Source organism: Callospermophilus lateralis, chromosome 4 (assembly GCF_048772815.1).
Source record: "Callospermophilus lateralis isolate mCalLat2 chromosome 4, mCalLat2.hap1, whole genome shotgun sequence".
Lineage (NCBI taxonomy): Eukaryota > Metazoa > Chordata > Mammalia > Rodentia > Sciuridae > Callospermophilus > Callospermophilus lateralis.
In genome coordinates this window covers 88,346,077-88,365,671 of record NC_135308.1, presented here as the reverse complement: position 1 = coordinate 88,365,671, position 19,595 = coordinate 88,346,077, and the positions used below count along the sequence as shown (strand labels likewise).

Genomic DNA, 19,595 nt, shown 5'->3' with positions numbered 1-19,595 from the left:
TAGTTAAAAGATTGTCAATAGATTGTCAAGTCAGAAAAAAATATTACCCTTTTTTTTTTTCAGCAAATTCTGGCACTTGCTGAAAAATTATCTTTCTGTAATTATATTCACAAGTGCCTCTCACCTCTTAGAGTAAGCAAAATAATGTTTTATTCCAAAGGTATTCTTGTTCTAATCCTTACAACTTGTGAATGTGGTACTTTACATTGCAAAATGAACTTTGCAAGATGTGATTATGTTAAAGCTGTTTCAGGGAGTGATCAGCCTGAATTATCTGAGTAGGTCATTGTCATGACAAGGGTCCTTACTGTGGAAAAGAGGAAGACAGGATATCAGAGTAAAAGAAGGCATGACAATGAAATCAGAGGTTGGAGTGATGACAGTGCTCAAAAGGGACAATGCACCAAAGACAGTGGAAATCTCTGCAAGCTGGAAGAGCCACGGACCAGATTCTCCCCCAGAGCATCTGGAAAGAACCTTCTCTACTGGCACCTTGGGTTTAGCCCAAGCAACTCATATTGGACTTCAGACACTCAGAGTTGTACTGTAAACTTGTGTTATTTAAGCCATCAACTTTCTGGTAATTTATTTCAATAGCAGTAGGAAGCTAATACATTTCCCTGAGTACACCAGTGAATTGTGTTTCACACTATAATCAGTTACTTTTAACTCTTCCTTCTCTCCAAAATTTTGCTCCACTAAGAATAAGACAATGTGACCTTTGTTTTCTTAGATCAACAAGCTTCAGGTCTCTTTTTTTTTTTTTTTTTTTTTTTTAAACAACACAGATTTATTATCTTAACAGTGGTGTGGGTCAGAGGTCTGTCAAGGTTCTCATGGGACTAAAATCAAGGTGTCAGCAGGGCGGGTTCCATCTGTTTCCATAAACAAGAGTTGAGCTCAGTTTAATGAAATGCATGCTGAAGTATTTAAGGGAAAGTGATTGATGTCAGTAATCTACTTTGAAGTGAATGAAAAATAACATGGACTTGTAACTGAATTAAGGGATGTACAGATGAATAGACATGTGATAGAGTAAGTTTAGTAAAAGATTAAGAATACAATAGTCTTGGCTTTCATGGTAATGTTTCTTCATCTTAAAATATATATATATATATATATATATATATATATATATATATATATATATATGATGTTGATGGACCTTTATCTTATTCATAGCTTCAGGTCTTTGATGTAGTATGTTTAATGAAGAAATCACTGAAGGTACTCTTAAGCTTCTCTTCATTCAAAATACCACTTTTTGTCCCTTTAGTAATTTTTATCTTGAATTCTAATATAGGCAATAGTTTATTAGTGTTACTATACTTGTTTTATTTGCATTAATATTTGCCCAGGATACTGTGTCTCAATTTCTTTCTTTATTATTTTAAATTAACTTTCTCTGTCATTGTGTTCTAAGAATACCTATTATAATTGTATATATTGTTTTTCTTGGATAGAATCTTTATTTTTTGTCTTTTTCTTTTAACTGATAAATTTAATCATGCACATTATGAGTTCACTGAGAGAATTTAATTATTTCTCCAATCTTGTTTGTACTTTTGAAAAATTGTTACCTTTTATTGTTTCCCTTCTCCATTCTTAGGTCTTTGCTCCTTTAGAATGATGAAGATACACAATACTTACATAGTATTTTGTGCCAAATTCTTCACATATGCAAACTTACTTAATCCTCACAATCAATGAGGTAATTGCATTATCATCATTTTGAAGAATATGAGAATCAAAGTTTTGAGAGTCTGTAACTTCCCCAGGAAATTATAACTAATAAGTAGCCAAGCCAAGATTTGAATCTGGGCAATTTTGCTGAGTAATTTAGAATCTGGGTAATTCAGAATTGTAATTCTAAATTACCTTTTAATTGCAACACTTACAATCCTTATACTTTCCTCTGCTGCTTCTCTTTCTCAGCTGCTTATCTATTAATATCATTTTAGATTTTAATCTCAGCTCATTTTTATTTACAGGAGACAAATTTTTGATATGCTAACAATTTTACAGGACCCTGGGTTACTATTATTTCTTGTGTAACAGTAGCATCCTCAATTAGTTCTACAAAGAAAGAAGTAAGAGATATAAAACTCAATAGCCAGACTAGGACATCTCCAATTGAGTGGGGATTCTATTTCTTTGTCAACAATCAAGTTTTTGATGTCTCATTTGTATGTTTTTCTTCTAACTCTTTGAAAAATAATCATCATACTAACTTAGGATTATTTGCTCTTGTTAATGGAGAATATCAATTAATAATTTTTTTACTAAAGGGTTGTCAGTGATAATTTTTTTAGCCTTTTATTTCTGAAGATATTTTACTTGAAACAGAATTTTGGTAAGTGTGTATTCTCTGGAATATATAGTTCTATTGTCTTCTTGCCTCCAGGGCTGCAAATGAAAATTTCCATTTCTTTGTAGATAACATAGGGTTAATTCATCAGCTGGCTTTTTCTTTCTTTTTCTTATTTTTTTCCTTCCTTGTTCCTCTTTCTCTCTCTATCTCTCTCTCTCTCAGACTGCATCTCCCTGTGTTGCCCAGATGGCTTTGACTTTCTGTACTCAAATGACCCTCCTACCTTGGCCTCCCAAGTAGCATATGCTCTATTTTTTCCCTTTTTAAAATGATTTTGTTTTTGTTTTTTAATTTTAAAGTCTATGTACTACAATTCCTGGTGAACACTTACTCTCTTAATAAAAAATAATAATATTTTCAATCAATTTATTTGAGTCACAGTTTCAAATTTATATACCTTTACATTAACATATAAATTTGATATGTGCATACTTTTTAAAGTATGCACTTTTTTTTTCTTCCTTTACTATCTCCATGTCACCTATATTATCTTTCCCCTACTTAATTTGGCAATACAGTATTCTCCCCACATTCTCAATATTTGTATCATCTCAATAAAGCATTTACATATTACTCATACAGATTCATATTCATCCTAATCCTCTGTACTATATTCAAAGAGAATAAACATCACAGCTTGAATTTACAGATTATTGATTCATTTTTTGAAATTTTTGTCATGCTTAACAGCCCATAAAATAGACCTTCTTTGTCAACAATCAAGTTTTTGATGTCTCATTTGTATGCTTTTCTTATAACTCTTTGAGAAATAATCATCATACTAACATTAAAACCCTGTTCTTTTTCATTCTTTTTTTTTTTTTCTCTTGCTATGGGTGAATTCTTTATCTGCTGTAAGTTCACTCACGTAACAATATGACTGATGATTTAGCCAAATAAAGTTTATGCTAGCCACTAAGGTAGGTACCTATAGAATCAGTGATGAGCATACTAACAATATGATTTGTTGGTTGTCACAAAAACACAGACTCTTACTTAAATGCTAACCAAAAGAGTGCTGATTGGTGAAATCAAGAGAAGAGGAATTTCAGAAATCAACAGGATATCTTATTAAAGCTAGAATAAGCACAGTCAAAGGTAAGTCCCATTCTAGCTAAGAGAAGCTTTCAAAAAGTTCAGAGACAACTTTTATACAATCCATGACTTCAATCTTAAAAGACATTTAAGTTCAAGATAAGAGACTCAAAAAGTCAAAATTCTCACAGTAAAATCCTAAATTGGTTCTACCAAGAAAGAAGTAAGAGATATAAAACCCAATAGCCAGACTAGGACATCTCCAATGAGTGGGGATTCTATGAGGTCATGAAATGAGTTAATATAGGTAGATTAATCAATTCTGTGAATTGGGCATTACTACATTACTAGCCCTGTTTTTTTAAACATTTTTTTAGTTGTAGGTTGACACAATACCTTCATTTTATTTTTATGTAGTCCTGAGGATCGAACCCAGTGCCTTCCACATGCGAGGCGTGCTCTCTACCATTGAGCTACAACCTCAGCCCCACTAGCCCTGTTTTTAATACAAGACAAATTCATAGAAAAAAAATGATATAATAACTTTCTCAAAATTTTACAAAACGGCTAAACAAGAAGAAAGCTAAAATCTCCAGTGAAAAACACTGGACGGTCAGGAGCAAGACAACAGAGTAGTTTTGATTGAGAAGTTTCGAAACAGGGGTCCAAATGTTCACAATCATCCAACAGATCTTAAAAAGTGTCACTGGCAGAAAAAAGACAGCTGACAACTGGAATAAGAGGTAAAAGTCTGTATTTACCTGCAGCCGTGGCAGGGCACTTGTTTACTGATCGTTAACAAGAATTCTGGACTTGAAGTCAGATGACTGTTCCAAGTTTCCATTTGTCACAGGTACGGTTCTTATGAACTCGGTGAACTTACCTGAACCTCAACTGACTTGCTCAACAAATGTGTATTGAGTAATCACAATATGGCAGTTTTTCTGCCAAGTTTTGGAGGCAAGACCGGGACAGAAGAACTAGGTCAGTAAAACTTAAGAAGACATCGTAAATGCCCTAACAGAACAAATCATCTTCTGGGAGGTATGAACAATAGATGAAGGATGACAGCTCAGAATTCAGTGCTGTCCTTGCACAAGTTTATAAAGTTATGAGGTACACAGGAAAAAAAGTGAGTAATTTGTACAGGTTAAGTATTTATAAATGTGATAATATTTGAGTTCAGTCTTTAGGGGTAATAGAATTTTATAAACCGATGAAGAAATAAGACATTTAAAACAAAATAGAAAGCCTGTAAAAACAGGCCCTGAAAGAAAAAGGATACAAATAAAAGCAAGAATGAAATAGCCAGACACTGGAGGGTTAATGTACATATTTAAATAAGACAAAGAGATTTAATATTTCGGGTTTATTCTCACAGCCATGAGAAAGATAAGCTTATGGCAAGGAAATCTCTAAGCAAGATGAGATCAGAAAACATTAAGAAAAAAAAAGATGAGTAGAATTGGAAAGAGAAATATTACAGATACATTTGGGAGAAATTTAAGAGGAAAATCAAAATAATGTGGCTATAATGGGAAGCGAGGATTCTGATTTTATCTTTCAGGTTTCTAGCCTGGATAACTAGATGTAGTAATACTGATACTTGGGGTGAGAAATATAAGAAAAAGAGAAAAATTTTAGCCCTAAATAAAATGAAATTTTCTTTTCAAAGTCAAACTTGAGATGCTTAAAAATAAATAGATCCAGTTGATACAAGTAAGGCAGATGTGGAGTTCAAGGGAAATTCAAAGAGAGTTTTTATATTAGTCAAACAAACCTCTTATGGTTTGTTTCTTTTAGACCTTTACAGTGTTGATCACTTTTTCTGTCTGTGCATTTCTGTGCTCTCTTATTTGATTGATTTGCACCAAATTATATGTATTCACTTGTCATGGTCCTATCCTTTGGTGATACCCCTGCAGTTGTCTGTCATCAGCTTTAGTTGCTTCTGAATTATAAAGTGCTTTATTTAAAAGATGAACTTTTTTCTGTCATAAATTGTTTTCTTAATATAATCATTTTACCAGAGTGTTTAAAAATATATTAAAGTTTTCATGGGGCTGCTTGACCAGATGCAAAGTTACATCAGACCCACATGCCCAGGATCCATATGTCCTCCCATATGTGTTCTCATTCATTCTCTGTCTCTGTCTCTGTCTCTGTCTCTCTTTCTTTCTCTCCCTCTCTCTCTCTCCCCACTTGTTTATAGATTTCTGTATGGTCTCTGGCCATGCCAGTCACCCCAGGACCTATGAATAATAAAAGTTTTTTATTTCAAACAAACAAAAAAAATACATACATAATTTAAACTGGCAGACTTGGACATAATATTTTAATCATCCACCAGTACTGTGCTTGTGTTTTAAGAGGGGAGAGGAAAGCTCTCAGGCTCCAAAATCTTCATAAACCAATCTTCAACTTCGCCTTCATCCCTGGGGCCAAAAACTTTTGGATTTGATTTTCTCTCTACAGCTACTGTATTACTCTGTTAAAATCCACAGCTATATCATTGGAGGCTGTCTTCAATAGAGGTGCATGATTCTGCAGTCACAAGGGCCTCCAGGGTGAAAACACAGGGACTCAGAAGTCCTGCCCAACAGATCAGCTAGGAAGAGGAGAGAGCCTTGGGATTAGACTTTGGAATTCTCTTTCAGAGGTAATCCTTTCAACATTCCTACAATATTAGAACAGGCTCTCCAGAGTATTGCCTCCCTCAGGTACTGAGGGAGCCCTGGCTAGAGGCAATTGACCAAGTGCAGGGTGACAGGTGGTTTACTGGTGGCTGGTGCTCACCCTCAGGTTCATCTCCCTCTGCTTGCTGAGCTCTTGGTTCTCACACTGACAAGGTTCTGTCCTTCAGTCCTCCCCTGTCCCATTACCAGAAAGAGTAACCCCACCAGGGATAGGAGAACTCAGAGGGAAATGCTGCAGGATCTTAGAGGAACAGACATCCCTTCAAAAGAGAGAAACAAACAAACAAACAAAAACTGGGATGTGGTCACCATACAAAGCAGATGTTTCAGAGGACTCTCACCAGAAGTTTCATATATAACAAATATCAGCCAAATGAAATTAAGACACATTGTTTTTAAGAAGCAGAAAATATGAGATATAAAATATAATGGTTTAAAAATAATATATGAAATAAAAAAGAGAAAGGCTAAATTGGAAAATCAAACTGCGATGTTTACAAAAATATTTGGAGTTTTATATGTATAAATATATATAAAATATTGCATTAATATTATAAAATATTATGTCCAAAATTGATCATAACTGATTAAAAGTGGAAAAATAAATTGAGGAGGAGAAATATTTAAATAATAATAAATTCAAGATATGTAATGTTCAATAAAGATTAAAACAAAACTAACTCAGGTTGAGAAGGCCATTGAGTACTCAACAAGAGAGAGAAGGAAGAACCCACACTTGCATGTGGAAAAATGACAAGCAGCATAGTAAAATTTAAAAATATCCAAGAAAAATTTTTGAAGTGTTTCAGGAGAAAGAGCACATCAATTTTTAATAGCAAGAGTGAATGTAAAAAGAACAAAAAATATTTCTTTTAAAGTATTGAAGAGAACATTGAACCTAGAATTTCATATTTAGTAAAATAGCCATTCAGCTATAAGAATATACATTCTTAAGCAAAGAGGGTTTCAGAAAAATTGGTACATAAAATGTCACATTCAAAATGGTTTTGGAAAAATTACTTAAATAAAAGAATCTAATCTTAAAGATACTACATGAGATTTGTAAAACAAAGTGGATAAAATACTTGATAAATTTTGTTGTTATCCTTAAAAAATCATAAAACAAGAGAGGAAACAGTCATGCTATCTATAATTAAAAATACAAACAATTTTAGGTGATTTGGAGGTTTAGGAGGCATATCAATGGACATGAGGACATGTGTCTTAGTCTGCTTGAGCTGCTATAACAAAATATTGTGTATAACAAAACTAGGTACTTACAAACCATAGGATCTTATTCCTCGTCATTCTGGAAGCTGAGGAAGCCAAGATCAGGGCACTAGAAGATGTAGTGTCTAGTGAGGGCTCTCTTCTCACTATAACCTCATAAGGTGGAAGGGGAAAAGGGTCTCTTTGGGGCCTTTTTTATAAGGGCACTATTCCCTTTCATATAGACTTGGCCCTCAGACCTAATCACTGACTAAAGGCCCCATCTTCTGATACAATTGTTTTGGTGATTATTATTCAACATACAAATTTGAGGGGAAATACAAACATTCAATCATAGCAAAAATGCTATAGTGTTTTTCTTGTTATGGAAAATATAAACATATCAGTTTAACAGTGCAAGAAAGCATTAAAAGGAGCATAGAAAGGGATAAACTGTCATAATAAACTCAGTAGAAACAACTATTTCTATATATCCACATATTTATATGTCTTAGATAGATATATGTATATAAAATGTAAACACATAAACTAGAGATTTTTCATTGGGGATTTTGAAAACTCAACTCTAAGCTCTTTATAAAAGAAAGTCCTAAATCATGAGAAAATGTTAATACTAAAAAGATAAGAAAATACAACCATTTGAAGAAAACTTTTATAGCTGTATAAATAATAACCCTAGTAAAATTAAAGAAACATCATTAAGGAAAAAAATAAGTTTTCTACATATTGATGTAAGTATACATCATCTTAGAAGATAATGGTTAAAAATGTAAAGAAAAATTAATAGAACTACTATCATAAAGGAAATTTTAACATGACTTTGCTATTTGTGATAGGTCAGTCAAAATATTAGCAAGGGTACAAGAAGAGTTAAATAACATAACAAACAAAACTGATGTCTTAGACATATGTAGAGTTCTGTACCAAACATTTCAAGGAACATACAATTCCCTCAAGTGCGTAAGGGTAACTTACAAAAATTGATGATGTATTGGGACATAAAGAAGTCTTGAAAATTTTCAAAAAGTAGATATCCTCCAGACAGTCTTTGCTACAATAAATTATGAAAGAAATTAGTAGCAAAAATTTAAGAAAGTCCTCATATATTTAGAAACAAGAAACTCATTTCTATATAAGTTGCATACTGATTGTTATGTGATGTGTCCCCCCAAAAGCTAATGTGTGAGACAATGCAAGAAGGTTTAGAGGAGAAATTATGGGATTATGAGAGTGTTAACCCAATCAGTGAATTAATCCCTGACAGAATTAACTGAGTAGTAACTGAAGGTCAGTAGTGTGTGGCTGGAGGAGGTGGATCATTGGAGGTGTACTTTTGGGGTACTTATTTTGTATTTGGCAAGCGGAGTCTCTCTTTCTGCTTATTGATCATCCTGTGAGCCACTTCCCTCTGTCACACTCTTCCACCATGATGTTCTGTCTCACCTCGAGCCCAAGGAATGGAGCTGGCTGTTTGTGGACTGAGACCTCTGAAACCATGAGCCCCAAATAAACTTTTCCTCTTTTACAATTGTTGTTGTCAGGTCTTTTAGTCACAGCAGTGAAAAAGCTGTTTAAAATAAAATCTGAAGTAAAAGTCTAGAACTGATATGATGTAAATGAATACTATTTAAAAGTCTGTGACTTCCACTTTCTGATTCTGCATGGAAGAAGCTGGGATGTGGCCCTTCTGTCCTAACAAGGAGGAAAAGCCTGAAAAAAGTTGAAATATCCACAACTCATTTTGGGTCCCTAAGAAAGGTGAGGGTTTATGGCAAGTCATTTTTCTCTCCCCACTAGCAGAGAGATGGACTGGTAAATATAGGGAGTCACAGTTTATCAAAGCAGAGAAACAGAAATAGAAATCACAAATGAAGCAGTGCCAGAGCAGGGAAACCTCAGGTGTGACTGATGATTTGCTGGGGACTTAGTGTGGACAAGTTGTGCATGAAAAACTTCAGAGGATCCAGTCAAGGACCCCATCCTTTTGTGAGCCTTCTCTGCAGGAAGTCCACCAGATTCTCAAAGTAAACACTGCAGAGAAATCTTCTCGTGCTTTTATCAGAATGAGCAGGGAAAGAACCACTTTGAAATAAACCAGAGTACTTGCTCTGTTCTTTATATGGCTAGCCTTCAGGAGAAACTATTTAATCAAAGTCATGAGCTGGGATGAAGCATGAACCTGCAGCTCCAGCTAGTTCTTGCCTTCTGTGTGACAGAAGGGAAATGCACAACTTCATCCCATTCTAGCCATCCTGGCCCACCTAAGGAGGGGTGGTTAGAAAAACCTGATTCACATTTGCAGAGTTCCCAATCCAGAGGCAAAGACTCACTAAAAGATTGCGACCTAATTACAGAACAATAGAATGCTTGCCTCCCCCACACCTTACCACTAGATTATAAATGACCTATTTACAGCAGTTCCTTTTACTCAAGACATCATGTGTGGCCATCTAGGAAAATAAATAAATAAATAATTATAAAGTACATAAAAGGCAAAAATTAACAAACAAACAAATAAATAAATAAATTGAAAAGCAAGAATGAGGAACAGATTCAGATATGGCAAGGATATTAGAACTATCAGAGGGGACTTAAAAAACAATGTGACTAATACGCTAAGAGTTCTAATGGTACAATAGAGAACATGTAAGAACAGATGAGCAATGTAAGCAGAGAGATGAAAATTCTAAGAAAAAACTAGAATACATTCTAAACATCAAAACATTAACAGAAATGAGAATGCCTTTGATGGACTTCTTAGTAAACTGGACACGACTAATGAAAGAATTTTGAGTTTTCAGATACATGAACAAAAGTCTGTAAAACTAAAAAGAACAAAGCCTGAAAAATTAGAACAGAACATTCAAGGACCTTGGGACTACCAAAAAAGTCTAACATACATACAATGGGGACACTAGAAATAGAAGAGGGGGAGGAAGGAACAGAAGAAATACTTGAAACAATGATGACTGAGAATTTCTCCAAATTAATGTGAAACAACAAATCATAGATTCTGGAATCTCAGAGGATATCAAGATAAAGACAAAAAATAAATAAATCAAAAATAAAAATTAAAACTATACCTGTGCATATCATTTTCAATTATAGAAAATAAAAATTAAGGAAAAAATTCTTGAGAGAAGCCAGAAGGGAAAAAAATGTATAGCAGACCAAATATAAGAATTATATATGACTTCCTCTCAGAAACTGAACTAGAAAGAGGAGTAAAATAAAATATGTAAAGTGCGTGCACACACACAGACACACACAAATAAACCCACTAACATAGAATTTTGTTCCCTGTGAAATAATCTATCTAAACTGAAAAAGAAATAGACTTTCTTAAACAAAAATGGAAGGAATCTATTGCAAGTAGATTTGCCTTGCAAGATGTTAAAAGCAGTGTTTTAGAGAGAGGAAAATAATTATAATTCAAAAACACAGACCTACACAAACCAAGGAGGAACTCTGAATAAGGAATGAATGAATATAAAATAATAACAATTTTCTTGTTTTTAATTGTTCACAATAGTAATAGCAATAAGGTATTTGCTTATGTATCCTTATGAATATATATGTATACAAATGTGTGAAATTAAATGACAACAATGATATAAGGAACAGGGAGGGAATTATGAATGTTTTGTTATTATAAGGTATGAACTATGAGGTTATATGGTGTTGACAGTGGACTTGAATTAAAGTTAGTTTTAATTGTATAATGCAAATTCTATGGCAACCACCATAAAAGTAAAGAAGAAATATAATGAATATGCTAAGAAAGGAGAGTAAATCAAAATATATAAAGTGCTCAATAAGAAGAGTTAAAGGCAGAAAAAGTAAAAGAAGACAAAATCAGGAATAAAGAACATGGGCAACAAATCAAACACAATAATAAATATGGTAGTATTAATCTAACTGTATCAGTAATCGCTTTACTTTCAAAATATGTATGTACCAATTAAAAGACTGAGATTGTCATAGTAGATCAACAAATAAGACCCGACTACATGTTATTTACAAGAGACGCACTATAAGTATAGAAATACATTCAAAATAAAAAGTAATGGAACAATTGTATGCTAACATTAATTAAAAGAAAGCAGGACTAACTAAATTAATTTCACATGGAGAAGAGTTTAAAGCAAGAAAAATTACCATGGATTTTTTTTAAAAGTGTGTTACATAATGTACTCCCAAAAGAATATTTAATAATCCTTTATGTATTCATACCTATCAGAAAATCAAACTACATGAATAAAAAGACGCTAGAAATACAAGGCGGAAACAGATGAATCCACTGTCATAGTTGAAAACATTCCTTTATCAGAAATAGATCCATCAGGCAGAAAGAACATAATTGATCTCAACATAGTTTAACCAAATGGATATAATCAATGTCTATAGATCACTTCATCAACAACCACAGAATACACATTCTTCTTCAGCACAAGGAACGTTCATCAAAATAGACCATATTCTGGGCCACAAAACATACCTTAACAAATTTAAAAAAATAGAAATTATCTAATGTCAACTCTCAGACCACAATGGAATTAAACAGGAAATCGATAACATAAAGACAACTGGAAAATTGCAAAATATGTGAGGATTAAACAACACACTTCTAAATAACATATACATCAGAGAAGAATTTTCAAGAGAAATTTTAAAGCATTTTGAACTAAATAAAACAATTTATCAAAACTTTCGGGATATAATGAAAACAATACTTAGAATATATAGCATTGGATGCACACATTAGAAAAGAAAAAAATCTGAAGTCAATATTTAAGATCCTACCTTAGGAACGTGGAAAAGAAGAATAAGCTAAATCCAAAATAAATATATGAAAATAATAAAAATTAAAAGAAAAGTCAATGAAATTGAAAATCGGGCATCAACAAAACCAAAAGCCTATTCTTCAGAAATATCAATAAAATTTATGTTTCTAGCCAGTTTCACTAAGAAGATAAAAAGAGAGAGAAAGAAGACAATTTACTAATATCAGAAATACAGGAAAGAAATGACTACAGACCCCAGGGACGTTAAAAGGATAATAAAGGAATACAAAGAACAACAATATGTCCACAACTTAATAACCTAGATAAAATTGACTGATTTCTTTTAAATTTTTTTTTGTAGCTGTAAATGGACAGAATACCTTTATTTTATTTGTTTATTTTTTATGTGGTGCTGAGGATGGAAACCAGTGCCTCACACTGCTAGGCAAGCACTATGCTGCTAAGCTGTAGCCCCAGCCCAACCAATTTCTCAAAAAACACAATCTACCCAAATTCATATAAGAAGAAATAGACAATCTGTATAGGCCTATATGTATTTATAAATTGAATCAATAATTAATAAAACTCCAAGAGAGAAACAACTGACTGTGGGTGTTTTCACTGCTGATCCCATTCCAATATTTAAGGAAGAAACTATACCAGTTCTAGAAGACAGAAACAATGGGAATGCTTCCTCTATCATTCCATGAAGCCAGTGCTGTCCTCATACTACAACAGTGAACGACATTGCACAAAAAGGAAGACCAATATTGTCCCTGAAAACAGATGCCAAAACACTCAACAAATTCAGCAAATTGAATACAGCAATGTGTAAAATAATTAAACACCATGACCGAATCAGATTTATTCCAGGTATGCAAGGCTGGTTTAATGAATCAACAGGCTAAAAAAGAAAAAACAAACAAACAAAAAAAACCCCAAAACAAAAAAACACATGTGATCACATCAATGGATGTGGAAGCATTAGACATGAAACCCCAAAATATTTGTAAAAATCATATCTAATGAACTTCTTCCAACATATACAAAGATACTCTTGAAATTTAAATAAAACAACCTGATTAAGAAATGGATCAAAGAACTCCACAGTTACTTCTTCAAAGAAGGTATGTAGGTGACAAATAAATATGTTATATGCATATTCAGATATGACACAATGAAACCCACAATTCTGTACAATTAATATGCACTAATAAAAAAAATTCCCCACAGACTACATGGACCTGATGTCTGTAGAAAATTCCATTCAACAACTTCAGAACACACATTTTCCTCATCAGCAGAGGGTACACTCTCTTGTACGGATAACATATAGGACATGGAATAAGTCTCAACAATTTTTTTAATTAAAATTATATTGAGTATCTTTCCTGACCACAGGGCAATAAAAATGTAAATAAAAAAAAAACAAGAAAACCTTAGGAAATTATGTAAACAAACATAATTTGTTCCACTTCTAGTGTCACTAGAAAATACAAATTAAAATGACAATCAGATAACAAAATAGAACTATCAGAGTAGTCAAAATGTAGAATGCTGAAAAAACAAAATGTTACTGAGGATGTGAAACAAGAGGAATTCTTATCCATTGCTGGTGGGAATGAATGGTACACACTTTGGAAGAGAGATGGTTGGTTTCTTATAAAACTAAACATATTCTTACCATATAATCCACGAATTACACTCCTTGGTTTTTACACAACAGAAGTGAAAGCTTATTTTTACACAAAGACCTATACATGGATATTTGTAGCAGTTTTATTCATAATTGCCAAAATATAAAATTAACCAAGAAGTTCTTTAGTATGTGTACATATAAACTGTAGAATACCCAAGTGATAGAATGCTATGGATTGCTTAAAAAAAAAAGAGAGAGCTATCAAACCATGAAAAAACATGAAGGAAACTTAAAAGCATGTCACTAAGTGAAAAAAGCCCATCTGATAAGGCTGATTTCAATTATATGCCTTTCTATAAAAGGTAAAACTGTGGAGACTGTTAAAGGGTTAGTGGTTGCCAAGTGTTGGGTAAGTGGCTGACTAAGCAGAGAACAGAGTATTTTAAGGGCAGTGAAACTACTCTGTATGACACTATCATAATGAATACATGTCACTATTCAGCTATCTCCACTCACAGAAGGCACAATACCAACAGTGAAGTTTGATAGAAATTGCAGATTTTAGCTGGAGTAAGTGAGCTAGATAGAAAACTAGAGCTGTAGCTCATACTTACCTTCAGGGTTGTTTATTCTGGAAGGATGTGGCACAAAGGGAGTAATTTTACCTTTGCTCTACTATTTATGTTTTTGGGTGATAAATACATTGCTTTTGTGCCATTGAAGAATTTTCATTTGAATATGGAGGCACAAAAATATTGAGTAGAAATGACAAATGAGAAGGTGAAGTATATTCTGACACATTCTCTATAACCTAATTGGTCCAATACAAAAATTGAAGAAAAAGGGTCACAAATGATAATCAAAATATGTTGTTGTTACTTAAATATGTTCATTATCCTTAAATATGTTCATTATCCATTCACACTGTTATACATTTAAACCTGCTAAGTCTATGTGAAAATCAATAACGTGTATTTGTATATGTGCATACACACAAGCAAGTATAGGAATCCCCGTGGTGGCTAGATACTGAATAATTTGATCTGAAGGTGAATTTTTAGAGGTGTGAAATAAGGAAGATAATTAAATATAATCCATTTATGAAACCTTTCTTGCCATAATATTTGAGGGTATTAATATTATAAAAATCCACAGTTACTTTAACAGTACAGAATAGAGCTGAGAACTTGGAGTCTGGAATCCAACTGCCCCAGATCAGACCCTGCTCCACCACTTACCAACTTTGAGGCTAGGGGAAGTTATTCGCCCTGTGTATACCTAGATATTTTTTTTTTAATCTGTAAAAGGGCAATGATAAAATCTGACTGACATAATTGTTATAAGGAATAAATCCATTAACAGAAATGAAACACTAGATCAGTGTCTAGAAGATGGTAAGCGTTCAATAAATGTCAACTACTATCATTTTGTGTCTTCTTTATTGGGCTGCAGGTAATATACTTGACATACACTGCTAACAGAAACCTCCCAGCCTCTTCTCTAAATATGCTGTAAGAAATCACTCTGAAAATCATATTGCAACCAATTTGCTGTCACTTTGCTAGGTACATACAAGTGAAATCATTGTAACACAGTATATTACCCCTAGAATGTACTTCAACTGCATTAACCTTTTCCTCGTGACTAGCATTCCGCTTAAACTTTATTCGAACATTTCATCAGAGCAGACTTTAGCAGATATCTCTGAAAACAAACAGATTTCATGTTCTCTGGACAAAGATAAAAAGGACTTGATATAACATTACTGCAATTGAATGTAATCTGTGTGATCATTATTCAGCTGGATAAATTACAATTTCAACTAAGTAAACAAAAATTTTAATATTGTTGAAAAGTGGCTGTGACTGATTTCCTGACTTCCTTAAGATTTCCCTTTATGAGGTTTACAGGCTTTGTCTTGGTTTAAAGGGTTTTCAATTTACAAGGTAGGTGACTTCAGGCAAATTTCTCAACTTAGTGCTAAGTTTGGTTTCCTTGTGTTGCACTGTGACCAAGGAGGACTTTCTCCTATTTATGAAAGTGTCAATATTATTTAATGCCCCACAATTTTGTGACAAATGCAAAAGGTGGAATTATCATTATATCTGCTAACCTGCAAATGGAAAAATCAAATGGTTTTTCTAAGTCATCAATTAGGTCTCTGGGCCAGGTTTTAGATTCCTATAGATTTCTTTTCCATCAGACTATACTACTTAAAGTTATCAGAATAACAAATGCTGTTCTCTAAGAAAGAAATATTTGAATAGATCAATATGGCAAAGTGATTCACAAGAAATTAATCTTCTAGGTTTAAGATTATCTCTAAAAATGTTTTTCATGTTAAGCATTATACAACATCTTTTATTTTAATCACATTTATAAGTGTCTTTTGGTCCATCAAGAACCAGAGAAGACTGCTGAAGTATTTCTATTTTTTCAATAATCATGAATACTTACAAATTAAAATATCACCAAAGAAAGACTTTAACCAGATTTAAAGACATTTAAATTGAGATACGTGTCATATTGTTAATTTTGATGTATACTTCAATTGAAAATTCTAATATGATATTTAGTGTTCTTTCAAATAAATGGTTGTCTTTTCTATAAATAATAACTCCCCATTCACTTATTTTAGTTTGGAAACATGGCATTCATTCCACCTTGAATCCATCGCAGCGTCTCTTTTTTCTTTTCCCTGAAGATTTTTCCTCCACTGTATTATTCAAATGCTGATTTTGGTCCATGATTAAACCACAGATATTATGTGAATGTTTTCAAATGTCGTTGATGCTTGATTTAAAATGATCACCTATCTGGGGAGAAAAAAAAACAATTTATTTCATCCAAACAATATACAATTTAGAAATAAGAAAAGCTGTAACATCAGCATCAACCAGTCAATCAGTGATATTTATTCTGAGCCTGTTATGTCCAGCCACTCAGCTAAGAGTGTACTGGATACAAACACAGGAAAGAAAAACACAATATTCCAGCCTTGGGAAGACTGTGATTAAGTTAGGGAGATATATTTGGGGGAAGAAACTCAATACAATTAAATTGGATAATATAGAATCAAATCCTAGATTATATGAACAAAACTATTAATTTTTGCCAGTATTGGGGATTAAACCCAACACTTCATGCATACTCGGCAGGCACTCTACCACTGAGCTATATCCCCAGCCCCCAAGACTTCTTAAATTACAGAAATTAAGACTTGAATGTTTTCTACATACATAGATTATAAAACTAACGAAAGCAAATATATGTTTAACTTATAGTTTTGCACAGTGACAAATGCTGCCTTGCACATAATAGGTATTGAAAATGAGGAGAAAGAATCATGTTAATGAATTATAACTAAAATGGCCTAATGTAGAGGAAGTAACTCTGGAACCAGATTCAGAAAGCAGGTAGAATTTGGACTTGTTTAAAAGCACTAAAGTGTACTCCAAGTAACTTTCGGAGACAATGGCCATATTCAATGTACCACTATTATCATCTTACTTTAAATCGTTCTTCTATTTTTCAAAGAAAACATATGCATGCAGTTGAAAATGTGAAATATTAAAAATACAAAGACTCTTCTTCTCACTTTTGCCTCTTATGCAGAAACATGAAATGCATTTTAATTAAATACAAATGGTATCATATTGTCAATACTGTCCTTTTTACTTTTTACTCTGCAGTACATATTTTATTTTAAAGGGGACTAATATTTCTTATAGCTGCAGCATTGCATTATCCATAATATATTTAACTCATGTTAACAAGCAATTACATCTAATTATTTCATATTAGAAAATTATTTTAATATATCATTTTGTTTTACTTACGTATGATCATATCTGTAGGATTAAACTCCTGTAAGTGGAGTTTGGGGGTCAAAGTCTAAGAGAACTTTTAACTTTGAAAGTTATTAAGCCCCTATTTTAAAGAGTAATAAAATGAATTAAATTCTGCCTTCAATTCACTCTTTTATGAAGAATAATTTGGTTTTCACTAAGGTTTACAATATGTAACCTTATTCATACACATTTATGCATCTGAAATATCTATATTGGCAAACACATAAAAGTACAAATATTAAAGGATCTTCATAATATACTAATTACACAATGTTTAATAATTGTTATAATTACAGCTGATTTTATTTGTGGTAGTTATGTTCTTAAAGTTCCTGAGAACACTGAATTGGCAAATACTGAAACACTGTTTCTAGAGGAAATACAGAGTTAGATTTCTGTGCACCTCTGAACACATTTTCATCCACTGATCAATACATAGCCTTCTTTGTGTTTATTTCCCTTTAAAGTCACTTTATTTAATGTGTACTCTTGCTTCATTAACATTGAGTTAGTAACCACTAGTAATAGTTCAAGCCTGAAGGAAGATTATTAACATGTGTTTTTTTCTGTCAGGCACTCTTGCACATAGGAATATCAGATAGCATTTTGGCACATTTTAAATAATAAAATGAGCAACATAAGTACAAAATCTCAAAACATGAGTAATAAATAAACTGTGAAAAAGACATTTGTGTACCCTATATGTACTGAAGCAAAAGGCAAAGCATGATTTTAGACAAACACGCTGAGAAAATAGGAACTCAAACTTTTCACCACTCTGCATGTATGTCAATGTTCATGAAAGCCCAGCAGAATTAATTTTGGGGTTCCAAATAAATAGTAGTGAATACAGAAATTTGCTAATTCAGAATTTATGAATAATGAGAATCAACAGTACTCATTAATTAAACAAGGATTTATTGATTATCCAAAATATATAAAACACACATAATAATACATATTGAATGAGAAATATATAAGTAAATAAATAATATAATTAACATAACATCCATGATGTTATGAATTATGTATGTGTGAGTATAATATAAACATATGCATTATAACAGAAACTCATACCTATGTGTATCTAAGTGAACTCCACTTATTCTACTTTTTACATGTGTTCCATGTGTGTTGTACCTGGGTATGTTCAGTTTCTGGGTGGAGTGGCCTAAGCATTAAAATCAATAGATTTGTGGTCTCAAGATCATGGGCAGCTCTTTGATAAATTTTATGCCTTTTTTTTCCATGAATATCTCTATTTTTGTCCCTAAAATTTAAATATTAGCAAAGCAATTTTTATCACTTCATTCTACATTTGAAAATCTTTCTGAATTAAAGGTAGAATACAACTCTTCATCTTTAAGCTTTTTTTTTTTTCCCACCAAGGAGTTATTCCTAAAGGCTGGAAGGCTATTGTCCCCCACTCCTACCCTGTTTAGGTTTCGATTAACTTCTTCTTGTCCAGTCTGCTGGCCTCCAGTTCATCCTACACATCTCAGGTCTATCCTCAGATTCTTTCAGAAAGGCCTCATACCATACAAAGTAAAGATCATACTTCCTGTCGGATCTTTACCTAAACCCAGCCCTTGTTTTGGTCTCATTTCCCAGTACATCCATAAGCACCATGACCCATAGAACCACTGTCCCAAGAAGAAAGCTCTCAGTCCTCCTGCATGTTTCTCCCCAAACTGGAATGTCCTTCCTCACTGCTTGGTTGTAATTCTACCCCAGATCAGACCTCTTCCATATTACACCCACTTGAAGGAATCTCCCACACTGTTGCTCCAGGGGAGAATATTTAAGATATTATTTTTCTCTGTATTTCCCCTTCTTTCCCAGACAGTAAGTAACTAGTGCACTCCTCTCTCCTGGATCTTGAGATGAAACAGCAAAAAGTTTGATAAGGTAGGAACATTGCTCCTCATTTCTTGCAAAGGTGAAATTGTAACATGGAACTTCACAGGCTTGACTAAATGCCACACGTTC

The 19,595-nt window shown here is 33.0% G+C and overlaps 1 protein-coding gene across 1 annotated transcript in view; it reads right to left on the bottom strand.

Moving 5' to 3' along the window:
* The window catches only part of LOC143398403 (solute carrier organic anion transporter family member 1B3-like), an 83,751-nt gene extending 67,249 nt beyond the window's left edge, over window positions 1–16,502 (bottom strand). Inside the window, exon 1 of the mRNA XM_076855348.1 lies at window positions 16,419–16,502. Coding sequence (XP_076711463.1) covers window positions 16,419–16,502 — 84 coding nt within the window. The remainder of the gene's footprint in view (window positions 1–16,418) is intronic.
* Between the last annotated feature and the right edge of the window lie 3,093 nt (window positions 16,503–19,595).